We start from the raw sequence: 21,366 nt of genomic DNA, 5'->3' as shown, positions 1-21,366 counted from the left end.
TATCATGAAGTATTTTTCTTAAGTATAAAGTCAATGGTTTTGGCTACTGGTTTCACCTTTGTGGCATCATAAAGTGTCAATACTAAGAGATAGGCTTGCAGCAACATTATTTGTTATTTGTGTTTGAATTGTTGACTTTGGGATATGACTTGGGAATGTAGATCTAGCTCCCCTAGTAGAATAAAAATTAATTAACCACCTTTTGCCATAGAGGTGGAGAAATTAAATAGAAGCAGAACATGGGAGGGGAGTGGCATGACCAGGATGAAGAAACTGTCTCGGAGACCCATGGAAGAAGGGATTCATCTGGAGACATACCTGGAGAACTCCCAGTTATGCTGATTATATTTTAACAAATTATGGCCCTAGAGGAGCATGATGTCTGCATACATTTTTAGTTTGCAGTAAGAAAGCATATAACAGTGTAGGTAGGGCTTGGTACGCTTTTGCTTCAGTCACCTCTACTGGTGTCATCCTCAAATGTAGTCAAGCAGCAATTATGGTATCTGCTGCTGTCTTCGCCTCAAAGGTCCTGGTAAAAGTGAGCGTCTGTCTTGCTGACAAGACATACCTCCATTTCATTGAATCAGATAAGAGAGTTTACATAAACATTTATTGCTCTCACTGTTTCAATGTTTTACACTTCACCGTGATTTTCGCAATCCGGTGGCAGGCTTGCATTGACCAATGAAAATTGCACGCTCAAGTCTTTTGCAGTCTGTTGTGTGAATGTGTTTTTTTGTATGAAATAGTTCAACTATAAGTTAAAACACAAGGAATCTAAACAACATTAATGTTATATGTAGAACTTTAGTAACTGGTAATTTTTTTTATACGTACAATCTTTTGCCATGGTCCAACATGTTTCAGTTTTAATGTCGTAATAATCTCTATAAATTGAGCTGGCCATACTGCTAGTTTGTGTATTATTATTTACTTTTTTATGTAGCGTCATTGGATTCTGCAGCTCTGTACAAAGGGTAGACACAACATAACAATTAGTATATACAGTAACATAACAAGTTGAGGAGGGCCGTAGATCAAATATACTTTTAATTATTTAGTAATTTCATCACAGTCTTATACTTATTTTACGTTCTCCAATAGGGGTGGCTTGAATGTATGGTAGATCCCCACCTTTCTTGTACTTATTGTAAGCTTGTAATGGTTTGCCTTAGTCTGTTCTAGCTTTGACATACCCTTTGAGAAGCTCTGTGTAAATAAGTTGGTGCTATATAAATAAAATATAATAATGATGCATCTGAAGATAAATTATGGTCACTCTCTCACGTTTGGTTTCTCAACAAGTTTTTATGTAATGTTGATAAAAAGGTTTGTAGACTTCAACTCTCACCGCCTTTGACTGGCAGAGTATGATGTGAACTGCAGTCCACCACTGCCGGAGGTGCAGAGTATTAAGTGTTCTGTAACAAACAATTGTGGGAGTTTAGTTGGTCTTGGGTGGGAAGGTGAAGGCCCACTTGGCCTCCTTCTCCTCTTGCTAGAAGAGTGTTTTGGATTATTGCCAGTGCTGCGTAGGTAGGATTTTTTTTCCCGTTTCCTTCTTTTTTGACATTCCAGTCATGTGAAAACACAGGAATTTGACACTCTGATCTCTATTTGGAATGTACGCTCTGGGTAATGTGGTTACTTAGGTGTTGGACGTTCATACAAGCATGTCACGCAACAGAACAGGAGCTAAAATTCAGAACTTACTAATGAGAGATTAGAATAGGTTTTTATTACTGGTTTCTTAAAACAGTCAATAATAAGGTTCCTCTGCGACTTGGAATAAACATGACACCAGTCCGAGCTGCTTTGGAAGACAAAATATTGTTAATTGGCAGACTCGGTGGGACTAGCAGTTCTTCTGTGCTGTTAAATTCAATATTTCTACGTTTTCTGATAGGTATTCCTATGTGTGGAATGTGATAACAGTGTCATGGCTTTAAGTGGCTCGCATGCTGGAAAGGAGAAGTGTTGTTGCATAGAAATGAAATATAAATACTCGTCTTGGGAGAATGCAGGACGAGGAAGGAATGTATAACAAAAAGTCAGGACGTGAAAATGAATATAGGGAAGGAAATGTGAAATACTGGGCCTTGATGCAATAATAATAAAAAAAGATAGAGGGATTCCTTTATCTTTTTCCAGTATATACTAAGGCGACTACATGGGCTGCTGTAGAGTTTATAAATGGAATCTATAGTGAATTTTTCATAGGTATGTTTTAAATGGATGGCCATGTTTCCATGATATAGCAGGTAGAAGTAGAAAGAGAGTATTGTTAAATGTTCAATAAGCTCATGTGTGCATCTGCTTAATGTATCTATATAACAACCAAGTGGTATATCTTTCAACATTTCAGATGGCCAAAGGGAGACATTTTGTGACCAACTATTTATGTAACTTTGTTTAGCAGAAGAATATTGTTTTTAATGCACACATACACTCATACCCAAAGTAACTGGAACATCATGGAGAGAAACAGGGGCAGCTTAGGATGGAGGTCTTAACCAGGGTAGTGTAAAGAGGGAGTTTCACTGATCAAATTTCCTAAATTCTATTGAGTGGTGGGAATACATGTTACGGGATACAGCTGTGGAGGCTGTACTGCCTCTTCATGGTCCTCCAAATGGACCAGTTAAGGAGATAAGAGATGTTCCTTGTAAGCGGCTCATTGAACATCGGCGAACTAGGGAGATTGATCACCCCGTAGACTTGTCAGCCAAGGCCATAATGCCCCATTCACTGCATATACATGCTACATATTCTTCAATAAATATTGTAGCTTTCCAGCCTGGCTGGGGAACTATCACTTCCATGATCTTAAGTGAGCCATGAGCATACTCACTTTCCTCTAGATAACCGTGTTTACATTTGCACCTGCATGAGATATATAAAATAGCTTTTTTATTCCCTGGCATAAAGAACTCCCAGAATGATCAAACTCATGTGCTTCCTTTGTAGATGAGAACTGGGATGATTACCAGCTGCATGGATTTGAGCCTTGCAATGAAAACTTTGTAACTGGTTGCAACATCATCAATGGGAAATGCGAGTGTGACACCATCAGGACCTGCAATAGCCCTTTCGAGTTTCCAAGCCAGGACGTTTGCCTAACGGCACTCAAAAGGATCGAGGGTAAGCAGTGAGCACTTTCTCCTCTCAATTTTTATGATATTGTGCTTCTTATGTTGTCTTAGTGCTGACATTTTGTTAATATTTGCAGAATTTGCTTTGGAAGGGGTGTACTACAAGAGCTTATTGTGAAAAGTGGGGTTTATAGCCCTATTTTCTACAGCTCTATTGATTTGACACTCCATGTACTGTATTGAGAGGACCATGCAAAAGAGCAAGGTGGTGGTGTGATGACGGTCTGACTATTGATGGTACTTTGTTTCTATTCAAATAAATGGACAGTTGTTAGTGGGTAATGTAGTGGTTAGTGCGTACATTTCTGTCCAAGTAATGGTAACAACAGTGTGGTATTACCAAGGGCCAAACAGTGCCCTGTTATTGGTGGTCTGAATTAATTAGTAATTAGTGGATCCCAGCCTTTTAATAATGGATAAGCAAAAATGATGTTTAGATGGGGACAGCAATTCTTGTAAATCATTGCCATTGAAAGTTTATAAAGTGATTTTAAATATACAGAACAAGTTCTTATACACAAAACTATACATTTTTTAAACTTTATGACTTTCACTTCCCATTTTAAACGATCATGGTTCAGTGATGGATGGCTTGCCCGGCTGTGGATGTCATCCTATTTGCTTTAGTGTTTTGTGGACTTTTAACACTTGACACTCACACCAAAAGCTAGACATCGACTAAATACTTTTTTGCCAAATAAATATAGTTATGTTATCCACTACATAGGATTGTTGTACAAAGTAAAATACCCTCCATCATTCCTATTAAAGCTAAGTGTCATCCCTCTTCTATCATACCAGATGACCCTGGAATTCTCCCATTATTGGCTGATGATGGAGGAGGGAAGGCCAGTTGTTAGGGTTAGGTTATTAAAGGGGTCAAATTGTGCAGCAATTTGTCTGGAAGTCATTATTCCATCTAAAGGCTTTAGAGAGTTCTCAGGTATGGTCACTTAAGAGTATTATTTTCTGGTGCCTTAAGCCTTGTGGAAATGCTCCGTCTTTGGAAATCCCCTTGACTCCTTTTTTTTCTAATGTGAATCACTTTATTCACAATGACAAATGTTTAGACTGCAATAAACGTGTGTATACATTTGTTTTTGAAAATAAAATACTTTGGCATTGTCCTGTATGACTTCATCGCATAAATAGTAATAAATATCGATGAAGTCACCAGGAGGCCCCACCCCCCTCAACCATATCCCCCTTTGTTCACATAAAACATTTGGAGTTATGTTTCCTACGCGTAAATGACTATGTCAAAACTGCCTAATCTGTCCCTCTGCAATTTTGGTTTTAAAATCCGTCATTTTTGAGACATAACTTTGAAGTCGCCTGTTATATTGGCTGGAAAAGAATAAGCCTTTTTTTGATTATGTTTAAACACGTTTTAACCAGTTTCCAACAAGACTCTTGCAGCGCGTTTCCCCAAAGGAAAGCGTAACATTATTCAGTACTGTTGCCACTGGTAATGTATGCTTTTGCGGATAGTTGGCAAGCAGTCTTAGGTCGCGGTGTCTGTGTATTCACTTTGTGAAGCAGAAAATTAGCAGCTGCCAATAACGTATCTAAAGACAAAACAAGACTCTGACCTGGAAAAGATCAAAACAGCCTATAAAAGAATTGTTGTTGGAGAATGTTATGAGCTGTTTGAAAATAACCGTTTTTGCCGAAACTAGTGTAATATTAAATGCATAATTATATTTATGTGGCTTGGTGTTTTTGTTCTTGAAATTCTTGAAACCTTTATTTTAGTTAAACGCCGTTATAATTACCCCAGAATGTATTTGGCACAATTTTACATGTTATGACGTGCAAAAAAAAAAGGGTGAGATTTTATCTTAGAGCAGATTTCCAGCTTACAGTAAAGTTTTTGTTTGTGGCTGGTTGTGTGTGAGCATCAAGTTGACCAGATACTTCACGAGCAACAATTCTGGTATATAGAAACGTCCCGGAGTACGTTATCGAGAGCTCTTTCTCTTCTAGGAGGTGGTTTTGTGAAGTGGCAGGGGTAGCCTTTAGTGGTTACGTTTCTTGAAGCAATAATATCTACAGAAGACACCTCTCTTCCCGGGAAGTAAAATGGTGGGTATGTGGGAAGGAAAAATAAGCCAAGGAGTTTGGACTACTACATCTGAACTTTTGATTTATTAGAATTGACAACATACTGACACGAGTCAAAAATGTCAGTTGATTTAAATTTAATTTGCCTTTTGTTCAGCTAATTAACAGTTTCTATATATCAGCTCATAAGAAGTGGAGTATATTTGCCTTTTTGATATTACACCGGTAACAGCATATTGGATGCTTCTATATATATGGGAATGAAGTACTTAGCTTTCCAGCAATATGACACAGAATCACATTTAACGGTCTTAAAAAAATTAAAACCAATATATTAACTGGAATATAAAACATAATTCACAAATGAGATATGAAAGCATTGGCTTACTTTTAAGTTTCATTTTGGTACGTGTACAGGGTGGAAAATAACTAGTTACTAGGGGATTATAGGATTGATGATAAACAATGTGGAAATTTCCATTATATGCTCTGAAAGTATAGACGTATGTGTAATTATTGCCTCGCAATCAGGAATATTGAATGTGATGAGCAATTCCAAGAAGTGTTAAAAACATATGCATCAACATATTTGTTTCACTGTGCAAAAAAGGTTAATGTGGGTCATTAAAGAACAAGGGGAATCATGGGATGGACAATATTTCAGAGAGATCATCCTGGAATCTCAGGTTTATTCATTTTTGAGAGTCCCTACCAACGCAGGCCATCCAAATGTAGTGGGTTTTTCTCCCGACAAGGGGCCTTGTTTACAAGCAAACCAAACAAGATTTGTTGCACCAGAGAAAAATGTACTTTTTTCTAAATCTGGAGCTTCACCTAATTTGAATATGGCTGAACACTTTAGATCGGTCTGCAGTGGAGACTTCAAGAACTATGGCAAGACATGGAATCTGACACTAACTTGTTTGAGAATTTGTTAAGGTCCTATCCCAACAGACTAAAGCCTTTGGGGCAGGCTGACTTTGAAAGCTTATCCTAAGTAAAGTTTTGGACTCCCTTTATCCATTGCACTTTTGTTTGAACCTCTAGCAAATGGTTATTTTCCCATTGTATATATAAATTCATATATATATATAGTGTATGTGTTACATTTAGCTGAGTAGCGCCTGAACACTGTAGGTCGGAAAACTAAGCACAAAAAAAAAACCTCTACAAAATAGTATATAACATATGTGGAATTGTTATTGTTTATCCCTGGCTTGCTAACTTTGGTGCTCGAGGCACAGACAGATATCGATTTGCCTAAGGTGACGAGAATTAAGTCTGGGATTGAAGCCAGGTACGCCTGCCCCAGAACAGCCCCTATCTAGCTGGTTCTTTACTGGTTATAAGCTTATTCGTAAATTCCTATAACAAGTATTTTTAATGATAATCACACACTCTTTAAGAGTAGGTCACGGTATTACTGATTTTACTGTGGTTCTTATTATACCCTCATTGAAGCTGTGTACAGCAAGTTCCCGATACATAATATGTAAGGCCAATGGGTAGCACAACCTCATGGTTTAGGTTTCATTTACAATATCTCTTAAGGGGAAGGGATTAATCAATAGATATTGTTTGTTGAATGAAGACCAAGGAACATCATGTAATAGTTTATCTTTGGGAAAGTAATTGGGATTACACAGCAGCATGCTAGATAAAACCTCTTCACAAACTGAAATCATGGCTTGACCGTGGGTAACACTTTCTTTTAGTAGAGGTTATTCACATTTTCTGTTTTTACTTAATACAATATGGCTAAAATAAATTATGTTTTGATTGAAGCTATTTGAACATATTAGCTGCCTTACTGCTGTAACAGAATAGCTGGCATTGCTACCACTACCTCCTTGGGTTTGGTTCACTCAACCATCAGTTCCAAGTGGGCTGAGCTGAGATGAAACATCCCACTAATTCGATTATTGTTTATGAAGGGCCATCATTCTTAGCCATCATTAGCCCTACATGTTTAATTTGTTTAGATGAGCTATTTTAGCTTAAGTCACATACAGTTCATAGTTTAGTGAATAAAGCCCTTTGTAGTGATCCTTTTGTCTGAAAATGTGCATCACTGACCAGTACCCTAAAAATCAGTAACCCGTGTTACATGGGACATTAGGAGGAAGGTTAGCTATTTACAGATGACCAGGTATGGTCATGTACGCATTTTAGCACCCTGTTTTGGATTAAGTAGATTCCAGTTTGTACACTCTCATCCTGAAACTACAATCCTGTGAGTAAACTGTCTTGACTTTGGACCATTTGGTGGATGTGGACTTAAATTCCGCTGAATGATAGCATTTCCCTGTCTCTTCTTAAAAAAAAATCCTGCTTAAGAGTTGAAGCTATTCCTCTAAAATTTAGTAGCCCTCTTCTGTATTCCTCCCTGGGCTCCAGACTTAGTGGAAGTAAGCTTAATCCGAGGAAAATCATGCATAAGTCATATTGTGTGCGTGACGTTGCCTGCCGCCTGCTATCAGCAATAAACATGTGTTGGAATTGGAAATGGAAACTCCTGGGGACACAAATCACATTATGGACTTATGCTTAAGAAACAACACTACTTTTTACGTGTTTAACACGCTCCAGGACACACTATGCACATTGCAATCATTTTCACAATTCTTCTGTTTTCACCTAAACCATTCAAAACAAGCCGTGGCGTCCAAATATCAGCAAGATCGGGCATGTGCAGAGTACAGACTCGAAATCATATTGTGTGATTGCCAATAATCAATTAGTTCTTTCACAATTACTGGTTGTTTGTTTTGTTAATTATTATTGTCCATGGGTTTATATGTATCATACATGGGTAATCTAAAAACGAATTGACCTTTACAATATTAACTCATTAAGACACCTTAACGTATATTCTGTGTGACTAATCTGCTTGTAAACCAAGTGGTGCTAAGTATACATAGTATTCTGTAGGTTAACCCTTTGCCTTCGAGGTAGTTGCTCAGAATGTGCGTCGTTTATATGGGGACATAACAAATAAAGTGTTAATAGTATTACTGCCTTTTTGGGGGGCAAAATTGCAAGATCCCAGGGTCCAGGTTTTTTTTCTAGGACCCACAGAGGCCAGTGTACTCATTGAAAATGCTTTAGGATTACATCTTGATCTTTACAAAAGTAATTACTGGCTCTTTATTGCACCTTTCAAGAGCTGTAGTTTTTTTTTTCTCTCACATTCTTCTTTGGGGAGCTTTTCGTTGAGATGAAACATGTAATGTGTACTAATATATACACGTTGGGCAAGGGCTGCAGAGTTTTGGCTAGAGCCCCATTTGCATGGATAGAGAAACCCCAGATTGCTGTGATGGCTAGGAATAGCTGCCCGATGCATGGGGTATCAGCATTAAGCTAGTTGTTGGTTAGACAGACTGTCCGCTAGCCGTTTTACACAGTCGGGTAAAGTGATGTCACTTGACACTGCCTTTTTAATGTGGCAGGTCTATCCCCGGTGCGAGAGAAAGTGCTGAGTGAGTAGAGGTGATTTTGTGTGTGCATGCATGTGTAAATTGTTTTAGATATTTAGCTTTCTTATACACGTGAGCTGAATTAGAAATAGTATAATTATTAAGAAGACAAAATTTCACAAGTCTTCTGATGGACAAGACTAATGCAGTCAATATAATGTTCCCTCTTAACGTACTGTGGGCATGTCTAATTAATAACTGTGCTGATTTTATTGTGTTGATACAGCAGCTTCTACATTTTTGTCTGGTTTATAGATTCAGGGCAGATCTGTCAAGACCTGCTTCAAAGAGTCTTAGAAATGCGTACTTCAAACTAGGTAGGCATTATCTGATCTTCTGGACATTCGAAAGGCTGAAAGTTGTTCTTCACAACATGTAGAGTGCCAGAGGTGGGCAGGCTTGCCACACTCCTGTATTTGTTCCAAGAAGCTTTTAGCACAAGTGTCACTTATCAAAGCGGCTTTACAGTTTTCTAAAAGTACAGCTGTATATAGGTGTGATGTCATGTACAGGGCAGATTCACCAAAGAAAAAAACAGATCGTGTTCATGTAACAAAGCGCCTCCAACATTGCCCAAAGATGAAAGTCCTGTTGAGGGTTTGTCCTGTTCAAGTTGTGCCATTTTTCAGTGAAAACACGAATTACATACATTTATTTGTGATATGTAATAATCATATGATATTTCTGTTAGTTCATGAAACTTGCGTGAGCCCATATCCGAGTTTGTTTGTCATTAGTAGGGCCAACCGAACAGCTTCTGGGATCCAAGGAAACCTTTGAAATTGCTACCGGAATCCTGTCTGTAATGCTGCATCCTCTGCACACACACACACACACACCTACTTTTGCCTTATGGGTGGAAGCTCCTCGCTTCTCCTGGCTATGACTGAAATTGGTATTTCTTTTCTGGTTTAGAAACAGGAGAAAGAATAGATATTTCTCCAAAACATGTTGATCCAAAATTTGTAAAGTGGATCACTTACAAGAGCCTATCTCACTAGCTGCATTTTGATTAAATAATAAAAATGATTGTGTAACCAAAATAGTAAACTGTGGCATGTGTGTACGCAAGGACTGAATGTAACGTATGTGTCTCATTTTATCAGTTAAGTACAGAAGCGACGATAAGCATATCGTAAAATAATATCTCGTTCGATCCATTTGTCATGGAAAGGTTCCATCATCATCTTTCTGCCGGTATGAATGTCCACATGGGCAATTGCACCTAAACAGGTAGCAGACACCTTTAGTTTAGCACCAGTAGAACAGTTTCTTTCTTATAGAGTGATACTATTCCCCGAAAGAACATAATATAAGTAGAGATGGGGCTTAGTTGAAACTATTACAGCATTTATGTTTAAGGCAGAATATACCAATGAAATCGACTCCTGCCTAAACTTGCACTCTTTTGAGTGCCAAGCGTGCACACCTTCCAGCTTCTCTTTATTTATACAGCATCATATTAGGACTAGGAGAGAAAAGATGCACAAATCAGAGATTTCTAACAGGCCATGTGCAATATCTATGCAAAATCACATGCCCTAAATAGCTGGTTCCAGGTAGCCCTGAAGAATCAGTACCCTTAAGCCTTTGAATAATGGCCTACATGGGAACTGCCTGGGGTTTCTGCTCGAATCTCATAGTTTCAGATGACATCTTTTATATCCTACAATAACTAAATGACACTTTTTGGCTACTCGGATGTTGCAGGGGAAAGGAACTTGGGCCTCAGTGATCTTTTTGAAGTTGTTTGTAAGTCATCATTACAGATTTAAAATCTTGGGGTGAAAGCGACATTAAACTTACATGTGTTATGGCCAAAGCTGGTTCATTTTAGAAGTTCCTGGATATGGTTGTCCACCCACACAAGGGGTTAACAAGGTAATAGACCTTGTAGATATCTAGACCTTTAGATTAATATGAGTACATGGATGTAATCGTTCTTTGTAAAATCGCTGTGTATATAACAGTACCAAATATTTATGGTCCCATTTATCTCATGGTATGTCTTAGGAGCATTTTCTCTGGCAGCTTCAGATCTGTTGATGCTTCAGTGCCATGACCTGGAAGCAGTGTGGGATGACGTTCCATAAATGGAACACAAGTATTTTGAGAGGAGACATCTGGGATGGATTAGTGGAAAGAATGATGACTTTTTATTTCAAAAGTTCATTCTTGGTGTATTTTTTGGATTTATCACCAACTTTGTTTCCTTAAGTTTTTCTGGCATTTACAACAAACCACCGCACCCAAGGGAAGTTGTGCTACTGAAACACAATTCCAAATATTTTCATCGGGTGTGGAGAATAGAAGGTATGAAAGATACAAATTAACGAGGTTCGTTCTTTTGCCAATATATTCCTTCTCTTAGCACAGTGTACCAGGAAACAGTTGTTATTCTCACTGATTATGGCTTTAGTGGGCATCATAACTTTTTTTTACATTGCAGCCTCATAGCATCATTTTTAATACTCTGTTCCTTGAACTATATTAGTACTGGACAAGTTGTTCTAAATCATTGATATATCTAACAGCAATCTGTATTTCTTTGTGTTTCTCATTGACGAAAGTGGCATGTGAACCTGTCTACTGATTACACTGTACGGCCTATTCCCTGACCTTTAGGAGTTTCTGCTTATTTCAACCTACTTCTGGCGCAATCGCCAACTATCTGATCTGGTTCTCTATCTCTTCTGATGATGATGAACATGAGGCAGAGGATTCCTGGGCATTGCGATCCTAGTGCTTGCAGCAAGGGGCATAGTATGAGCTATTGTAGCCAAGGGGACTTCAGTTTTAGGAACGTCCCATGGCTTGGGATTGCATTACTATGAACCCTATTCATCAAAGGGATCTGTAAAAAGACAATAAGTTCAGTTAGCTGTATGTATCATTAGTGTATGAATTCTAATCCAATAAACCTTCTCTAAAAAGACAGTTCTGAAATAATAGTTTCTATGCTACCTTTCCAGTTCTGATCTTTCAGATTTACAGGTTGTTGTCCACCTGACTTCTAAGTCACATTATCCCTTTACAACTTTTGTTGGTTCCACTCCAGGCTGTGGTCATGTTTTAACACACCGGCACGTGACCATTCACAGGCAAAGGATCCCTGGGACCATTTAATTAAAATATTGGCAACCGTGCATTTTTGTGTTAACAATAATCATTCCAAGGTATCGTGCCATGCTGTTTGAAGATAATCAGTAAATTAGATGACGCTGGCTACAGATAAATAAAGCATGGATTTTAAATGTTAAACGCCTTTTGGCACTGGCACACGTAAGCTGTCCAGTAAGCTAAGAAAATATTCATCTATGCCTTAAAAATATCCTCTTTTTTCATTTTGTGCATTTGACCTTCTGTAAAGGACAAAGTCACATAGAAAAGGAAATACCTCAGATTCCTGCATCTGGGTTTGTGTCTCTCTATTTTGTTGGCACGGTTACAACTAAAGGCCTTTCCTTTTAGTCTTTTCCCCTTTTCCATCTCACACTCTGCCCTGAAAAGTAGATTCAGGACAATAGCTTTGCCAAAAACTACATGTTTCTGCTGTTAGCTCTTGGGCCGGGCACAGTTTAATGTTTTTGTTGTTTCAAAGGGAGGCAAGTTGAGGGGAATTAAAAAGGAAGAGGATCTAGCATGTACAGCATACACAGAACTAAATATGAGATTATACATTTCTGTCTTTAGACTTTATTTCAACAATGAAGATGACAGGAACGTTTTTTTTACATTAAAAAACTGCCTTTTTGCATTGTCAGATTCACACTTTCCCACAGATTTGCAGCATTCCTCGTATTCCCACAGTAGTTTGTTATTCAGTACCACTAAATCTGTATTTTTCTTCTTCCTTGTGTCTTGGAAAACATAGTAATTTATAGATATGTTTTTTAAATTGAAAAAGAGCAAATACATAGCACAAGATGGGAGATGATTAAGGTCACCATATTGACTACTTAATAATAAGCATATTCCAAATGCCACTGACTGGCATTAAAAACATGGTGGCCTGTTGTATGAAGCATTTGTAAACTGAAGAAGGAAATTAATTTTGTTTATGTCAGATAAATGAATATTCTTAAATTCATATCTCTCAGCATTTTCTGCTTTAGGACACGGAGTCTCCTGAGGCACCCTGTGAGGATTCCACCCGAAGACACACAGAAACCTACAATGCTGATAGGCACACACAGATGTACATACTAATGAACCTCCACGTACACTGACAGACTCAAACTGACCATCATATTATACATATACATGCAAACTGAACACTCTCCCATCTCCAGCGTAGACCATAGCTCCATGCATTGGTATTAGGAGGCACCACATAGTTTCATGTCCATCCAGCACCCTGCTCAAGGGGATCTGTGTAAACACAGAAGTCATACACCGCTAAGGCCCATCTTTGCACAAAGCACCATTGACGTGTGCTAAATTGTTAAATTACACTTGAGACTTATACGAGCTATACATTAAGTGTGGATGGCTTTTATGTATTCTTTTCACTTACTATTTTCGAGCGTGAACAAATAAAGAATTGTTTATTTTTAATCAGTTGGTTCATATTTATTTTTATTGATGGATAGTCGCCCTTAATTTCCTTCTTCTATCAATTTACATATGCCACAACATGTGAAATATACATCTATCTAGCATTAAGCGGATAATGCAGCACCCTGCTTTGAAAATTGAAGGCGAATTCTGAACAAATGTACATTACCTCTCGTCTGTGGTTCCAGGATCACACTGTAATCAAGTAAAGTAGGTTAAACAAAGAACTTGTATAGTTTGGGTTTAGGACTGGCTAACTAGGTCGTGTTGGACTACTATTCTCATAATCACCTGCTGGGATTTAGCCAGGCGCAGGTTGGTGGCCTCTTCAACTGGAGACATATACAGAAAAATGTATATTGCAGTCAGTGTTCCCTGTTATGCACCCAATTGGTCATCAGGGTATATTGTACTAGCTCTTCTTATAAGAACCATAGGGTTAGCAGCGGGTCATTACTTGCACCAATGGGCAGACTCGGTGCATTGTAGAAGTGCCGGCATTATATATCACATTTGTTAGCTCACGAGTCTCTGTTATTTTTACATGACAGTAATCCTTTAATAAAAAGCGTCAGGGAAAGAGCTTCTGATAAGGCATGACTACATTCCACACTGTTATAAGCAAGTGGGCTACTTCTACGTACAACATTTTAAGGTTGCTATGATTTAGAAAATACTGTTTTTTTCCTAGTTCTATTATTGCTTCTCTTTTTTCCCCCTTTAAATTGTTCTGCATGGCCATGAGTGGGGTGAATGATTACTTTAATAACCAGGTACTCTGTGTTTGACAGAGTTAGAAACTAGTGTCCGGGTGCAAATAAACATTTATCAGAGAGCGATGTCAGTCCAAATGGAAATCACGAAAAGCAAACCTATATTTTATTTCTCTTAAATATAAATAAAGAAAAACAAACAGAGAATGTATGCAGTTAAAAGTATCTGCCAAAATATGTTCATATAGGAATAATAAGATACAGAAGGTTCAGCTGTGACACACATTGTAATTAGATTTATACATGTGTGTTAAGGACATGGTGCTTAATGAATTTAGTGCATTTAGTTATTTAATAGATATGTTGGTCTGTCCAGTGTGGATTCTCTCCCTTGGGGAGGGTATATGTTTATATATTGAGTATGATTCTGGGGGATTCTCTTGGGTTACCTGGGAGTGCTTCCTATGTTATTGAATTATAATAAAATGTGCATTTTTAACTTTGTCATAAATGGTTTGTACATTCCTTGAGTGCCATTTACTGGAGTTTACTATTTTTTCCTCTTATTTTATTTTATTCAGATGCCAGGGCGGCCCTTTTATTGAGGTTAGGAATAAAGCAACATATTTTATAGTCATTTGAGCTGTGCTACTACTTTTTTTTAATTCATATGAGACTTTTTATGCCAGTTACTTGGGCTGTAAAGATGTGAAAATGGGCACTTGTTGGGTGGTAGATCAGCGAGTCTTCAGCCTGCCCCATTCTAGGTATCATACATCTGCCTTGTTGGTGAAGTAGAAGGCCAAATGAATATAGCTTAATGAAACTAAGGCCAATTGGCCAATTAAAAATAATTTACAGACCATTTTTGTTTTCTAATCATTGATGTTTGGAAATAAATCTGTCATGGGGACTTCCCTTGGTAGCTCTTTTGTATTGTTGTAGAGCATCTGATTCCTCATGTTTAATGTGCTGTGCTCCATCATAGTGTTAATAAAAGGAACCAAGAGTAAACACTTTTCTAGTGTGTGTGTATATTTATATATATATATATATATATATATATATACACACACACACACACACAAGGTGTGCAAACAAATCTTGTACATAACACTATAATATGTTACTTAAAATAATTTTAGTACCGCTCTATTTTAAAATAGAGTTAAAAAAGACATTTAGGCTGCATGAATGCAAAATTGGATATGGCTTTACAAGCATATCCAATGGTTTTAAGGAAAGAGACAGTGTTCCCACAGAGGCATCTAATATGATCACAATGAATACTTAGCAGAGAATTAGACTTCAATATAGGAAGATATGAAATATTCATGGCCATAAAAAGCATGAGTTATGTAGAGTCCCTACATGCAACAATGAAATGAAACCTTGTAATGAATAACTTAGTAGCTGTGGGGAAGTATTTGAAAGGACTGCTTGTTTAAAAAGTAAAATGTTGCACAAACTAGGATGTGAAGGCATTGCTTGCCGTAATGTGTTCTAGGTCACAGGAGTGGAGCAGTTGGAAACAGCTTTTTAGGACATCAAAGTCTCCCGTGTCCTGATTGAATCCTTTGAACATAATTAAGAGGGAATAACGAAAGTCTTATTATATACCTTCTTATCTTTGTGAGAGCTGACACCCACCAAATCCTACCAGTGGCCATATTAATAATAAGATTTTAAAAGGATGGACCCTCTGGTGATTTATATAAGAGTTGCGGGCCTGTCTGTGTTGAAATAAACTTGAAATAATTCTCAATATGTGTCAATAAGTTCATCGGTATACGATTGGTATATCGGCAAAGTTTCATGGTATAAAAACAAAAGAAATTCAGGATCAAGACACACCATATACCTCTTGTGTGGAAAGCTACGTGCTGACCCATTTATCGCAACATAATTACTCTAAGGCATTGTGTGTTAGAATCAGTAGTATTGGTGTACTACGCAGTCACGGCACAAACTCAATGATCAGCTGGTATTTTGGCAGCAACATTATTATCATTTGTTTTGAAGATTAAAATTTAATTATTTAAATAATAATAATAATAACGTTGGTTTTTTTTGGACAAATCCATAGAACAAGATAGGTTCAATTTAGATCCTAATTCATACTGAAGAGGCCTTACCAAGAACATTGCATGTTGCACGAATTCAGCACACTGTCTGTTGATTGCTCTCATTATTATCATTATTTTAGAGTACCAAAAGTACTTTACAGAATTAGTCTGCATATAAACCAAGCTACGGGAAGCAGTCCTGTAAGAGTCCTAGTGGGAGAAATTGATTCCCATCTATGGGATTTTCCAATTAAGGTAATATAGTAAATTGTTTGTTTCGTCATTATAAAGTTGAGTCATCGCAACCATGGCTGAGTGAGCTGTAGGAAGAAAACATATCATTGACATTTTTATGGCTGTCATTAAATACAGCTGTGTCCATGATGTATCCTTCTTTTCATCATAAACACTTACATTTGGACATTACTCATCTTGTTGTATTGTGCTTTTGTGTAAGTCAAAACACAGCATACAACAAATGTCATCATAATGAAGCAGTGAATGTAGAATTTTATTATTGTGCCTTGGTGAGCTGTCACAGTCTCCTCATCTCATGATACAACCCAGGGTGGTTTTCAGTAGTATTGGCCCCAGATGAGTAGTCTTCTCTGGCTACCCTGGTTCTTACATTCCATCACTGCTGCCCTGGCTCAGGTCATTCAGCTTCAGAGGTGGTCTTGTTAACCTTTGTATATGGGGAAGGTGGTGACAATTTTACCGGAGAATTATGGGGTAGGATATATCAACCAAGCAGAAGAGATATGAGATGAAGAGTTTACCAGAAATGAATGGAAGAAAATGTTTTTCTTTTTTCTAGATATCTTAAGGTTGGATATGCAGCTTTTCTATAAACCTGCTTGAGAACTGAATTACTCATTATGTGAATCCGCAGCATCTAAACCAGGGAAATCATAGCAGATTAGATGCAGAAATCAGTGCAGAGTTTTAATGTTTCTGTAATTAACTTAAACGAATTAGCATCATCAGTTACTGAGCAACTTGGTATAGATATTTCCCTTTAAACCCAGTGCCCCAGTTGATAATATCAGTTATCTAATCCATGGAAACATAGTTCTGCTCTAGAAAAAACTTGACGTAAGGGTGTGGAATAGTACTAAAAAAACATTGCTCTCTAAGTCTGAAACTAAAAAACTTAAAGGTTTAAGATTAGAAATCAAGACATCAAACTTGACCAATATTTTGGTATTTTTAGTGCTTCTCACTGTCCCATAGTCCATATTTCAGATTAAGACAAACATGTAAAAAAAGGTTCCCAGGTGTAATGGACATAAGATTTTTTTTCTTTAAAACAAAGACCCATCTAAAAATCAACATTATAAAACAGCCCCCTCCTTATTTCTCAGAACCCTTTTTTCCCTTGCCAGTTCTGTCTGTTATATGATATGAAGAGAAAAGGCTTTTTAAAGCTATCATTTTATTGCCAAGTTGTCCTGTCATTCTCCTCTCCCTGTCACTAAGAATAGGGAAGTAGAATGAGTTGCGTTGATGCAGACAATGGCCGCAGGCTTCGTCTTCTGCTCAGAATGTAAAGGGAGTTTCCAAACACAAATTCTTTAGATATCTTCTTAGACTTCCTCACTGATTGATTCTTCATTAAAAATGTATGCGCATGTCTTTACAACCTAAAGAAAGGGACTATGCGTCTTGAAGTTGATTATTTTGAGAACACAGAGGGTAGGTGTCCTTTCCATAGGGGTCAGGTTGCACTGAGAGAGCTTTGTTGTAGCATGCTTGCCTGTAAAGATTTTTTCTTGCCAGAAGTAGCCACTTTGGGGCCTGGCTTACTTTTAAATTTGTCTTTTTACTTTTGAAATGCATATATAATTCATGACCAAATGCCTGGAACCCAATAACAGTGGCTTGCTGATGGCACCTAAGTATTTTATATTGATGTCTATGAATAAATCCTCTTATGGGTCCTCAAGAAATGAAGATGGAGCCTAGATTTGTGTTTTTGAATGGTACACTGAAAGGACACAATTTTAAGAGAAATACTACACAACTCCTGCCTCTAAGCTATGTGAGGAGTCATGGCTTAAATTCTTAAAATCAGAGAGGCCTCCTTCCCACCCCCTTACCAGTCCACATTCAATTTAGGAGAACACTTAAATAATTACATACGTATGCACATACAGTAAGTACAAGACTCGGAAGCTGATGAGGTGTTGGATAGGTACATATACTGAAGTAGGGGAGGATTGGGACAAAAAAATATTACCTGGAGTTGAAAGCAACAAAAATTATGTACAAGCAGCAAGTCTTCTGTATAAGTATAGTTAAACTATGAAAATTGTCCCAGTTTCGCGGGGATAAATGTGTAGCACCCAGTGCAACTGCTGCATGTGATGGAAAAATAGGCGCAGGATCAGTGGCCCACCGGGCATTTTCCTGTGTGCCATATGGCCTGAGCTAAATCTCCCATACACGACTCCCATCACACATGTAGAAGCATTTTCTATCTCCATAGCATAAATCCTTTTATGCTTTCCAGGAACATGATTTTCAGCCAATTTTATATAACGTTATTTTGTTTCTCCATTATATGTTGAACCTACGATCGCCTGCTCTCTTTCAAGTGTTATGCTGTTATTCTGAGATCATTATCTGGATTATACTTTAATATATGCAGCATAATCCTAGCTGTTTAATTATGGAAGATGGTACGGCTGAAACAGAGAATTCATTTTAGCCGTAATGACACAAGCAGGTTGTTTTGAGACATGGATCTCAATTATATCTAAATATTATATATTATAGGTCTTAATACAGGTTCTTATTGATGGAAAAATGTAATAATGTTCCATTGCTTCTTTCCTTGCCTATTAATAATGTATTTTTCCCTGTGTGTTAATGAAAACACACAGGTTTATTTGTCTTTATAAAGTCCATGTAAGCAAGTGTTTTTTTTAAACTGTGGTGTGAATGGTTTATTCATTGGATAAGACACAGACATATTATGCTGTGAAATTTCTTTCTCAATGCGTTCAACATCATTTTAAGTATAGTAAGAAATTCTATTTCTAATGCCCTGATGATGAAAGTGTTAAATTCAGCAGGGTAGGGTCTACAGCAACTTTGAAGTTTGTATGTGCCCTCCCTAAGTATTTATTTGATTTGTAGCATCCATCTTGATCAAATTCACATTATTATACCTCCTACTAGTCTATTTAGCTGCTCTGATGGGATTTAAGTGTCCAGAGGGAGATGTAGGAAGGTACGTAAGCTTAGGACAGGTGTCTGGTTCATTATAAACTAGCCTGTGATGCACTAATATTTCAAACTCTGAAAAGATAGACAGCATTGTTTACTGAGGATGTAAAATAACGAAGCAAACAAAAATGAAGAAATGAGCGCTGAATTTTCGTTTGCATTTTGTAGGTGCTTTCACTCTCATTCAGACTCTCATACTTTCACTCACTCTCTCATACTCTCTCACACTGTCATTCACATTCTAGCATACTCTCATTCACTTTCTCTCAATGTCTCCCTGTCTTGTCCGCTGACTACATACATGTCTCTGTCTCTTAGCTGCGCAGCTCCACTTCTTCTTGCATCTTCTTGTTCTTCAGTCTTCTTTCTTCATCCACTGCTCCTTGTGTTTTCTTTCTTTGTCTGCTTCTTCGTGGACATGGCCTTCTGGTGAACTTCTGGTGTAAAGGAGAGGCTGTCCCTGTTGCTCCAGCCTTTTGTAGAAGTGCACAGAGAGGCCAAAATAATGCAGACAGATTCACGGAGAAAGAGAGGTGCAGAAACGCTTCTCTTTCTCATTGAATCTGTCTTCATTATTCTGGCCTCCTGGTGAACTTCCACAAAATGACAGAGCTTCTGGGTACACGCTGTTCTACGATTGAAGGAACGGGGGATAGTCTGTGCCTGAAGGGGCCATCCAAAATGCCCTCCAATTGTCGCTCGAACCGAAAGGGCAGGAAATGAAATTTGGGCCAAAAACAAAAATTTGGTCTGAAATGTTTTTGGTCCATTTGCACAACTTTAATTTGATGAGGCACCATCCCTTGACATGCAGATATTGATTGTTCCATACTGAACAAACACAGTCCATTTAGCTTGCACTAAGAAGATATCAGCAAAGCAGACTTGAACGCAAAATGTTAGGCATGTGTCACGGTGCCTCTGTATGCAGAGTAGGCCGCCTTTGTTTTGCAACATTTTTAGCATTCAAGTTCATGCATTAAACAGTATCTTTTAATTCAAAAATAAACAGGGACTAAAAGTAATTAGCTACATGGCCAGCTGTCAAAGATGTCTCAAAGCACATGAACTATAAATTCAAATACCCATTAAGTGCCACCCAGTGCAGCTTGAAAACATTTACGCAGTGACTAATATTTGGCTCCTGGCCTTGGTTACAATTTTGTACCAAGGCATGCTGGGTTTTATCATGATAATGGCCATAATATCAGATGTCAGGTTGAAACAATGTAAATTATAAACTCGAGTAAGAAAGAGAACGGCATTTTCTCCAGAACATAAATCATTATATAATAATTCTAACAATTAGAAATGATTATATATTATATGTGTAAAGTATGTGTTTTTGCCTTTTATGTATTAAAACATCAAGGACTTCTAATCCTTAATATATGTACTTTGTATTAATACTTGATTTTGCTAAGCAAAGTTTGTGGAGCATCTGGTTTCTGCCGAATCTAAAGTGAAGTGTCTGGGTTCTTAAGAAAATAATTAAGCAAATTTGTTATTATTTATTGTTTTATATAGCACCATCATACTCTACAGTGCTGTACAATGGGTAGACATAACAAGTAATATATAACATAAGATAAACGCAATTGTGTGTAGAACATCTCCCGTTACTTTCCTCCCAATGTTCACTTCCTCCTCCACACCGTCTCCCGGTTGTTGTTGGGGGGCGGTTGGGTATTTAATGCACTGTTGTATCCTCACTGACAGTGGTTGATTAGTATCCCAGGCTTATCGATTCCAGGACCTGTCTACGGTCCTACATTATATGCGGCATATTGAAGAGAGAGTTCTGTTACATCATCTTACTATATATCCATGAGCTCTTTTGAGCAGGGCCCTCCTCACCTGTTGTCTCTGTTAGTCAATTTGTAATGTAACATACTACTTGTTATGTCCTGTCTACCCATTGTACAGCGCTACGGAATTTGATGGCGCTATGTAAAACAAATAATAATAATAATAACTCCTCTTACTCAGTGTTCAGTTTTGTGTTTATGTGCCACAAATCAAAGACATACATTTTCTCAAAATGCAGTAAAATAAAGATTTGTTCTTTTTTATTTACAGCCAGAGGTAAGCGTAATGCAAA

General features: G+C 37.6%; 1 protein-coding gene across 1 annotated transcript in view; it reads left to right on the top strand.

Moving 5' to 3' along the window:
- CRIM1 (cysteine rich transmembrane BMP regulator 1) overlaps nt 1-21,366 on the top strand; it is a 296,241-nt gene that overhangs the window by 29,162 nt on the left and 245,713 nt on the right. Inside the window, exon 2 of the mRNA XM_053459281.1 lies at nt 2,971-3,144. Coding sequence (XP_053315256.1) covers nt 2,971-3,144 — 174 coding nt within the window. The remainder of the gene's footprint in view (nt 1-2,970; nt 3,145-21,366) is intronic.

This window comes from Spea bombifrons, chromosome 3 (assembly GCF_027358695.1).
Source record: "Spea bombifrons isolate aSpeBom1 chromosome 3, aSpeBom1.2.pri, whole genome shotgun sequence".
Classification (NCBI taxonomy): domain Eukaryota; kingdom Metazoa; phylum Chordata; class Amphibia; order Anura; family Pelobatidae; genus Spea; species Spea bombifrons.
Note: the sequence above shows the minus strand (reverse complement) of the source record. Positions and strands in the feature narration are given on the sequence as shown.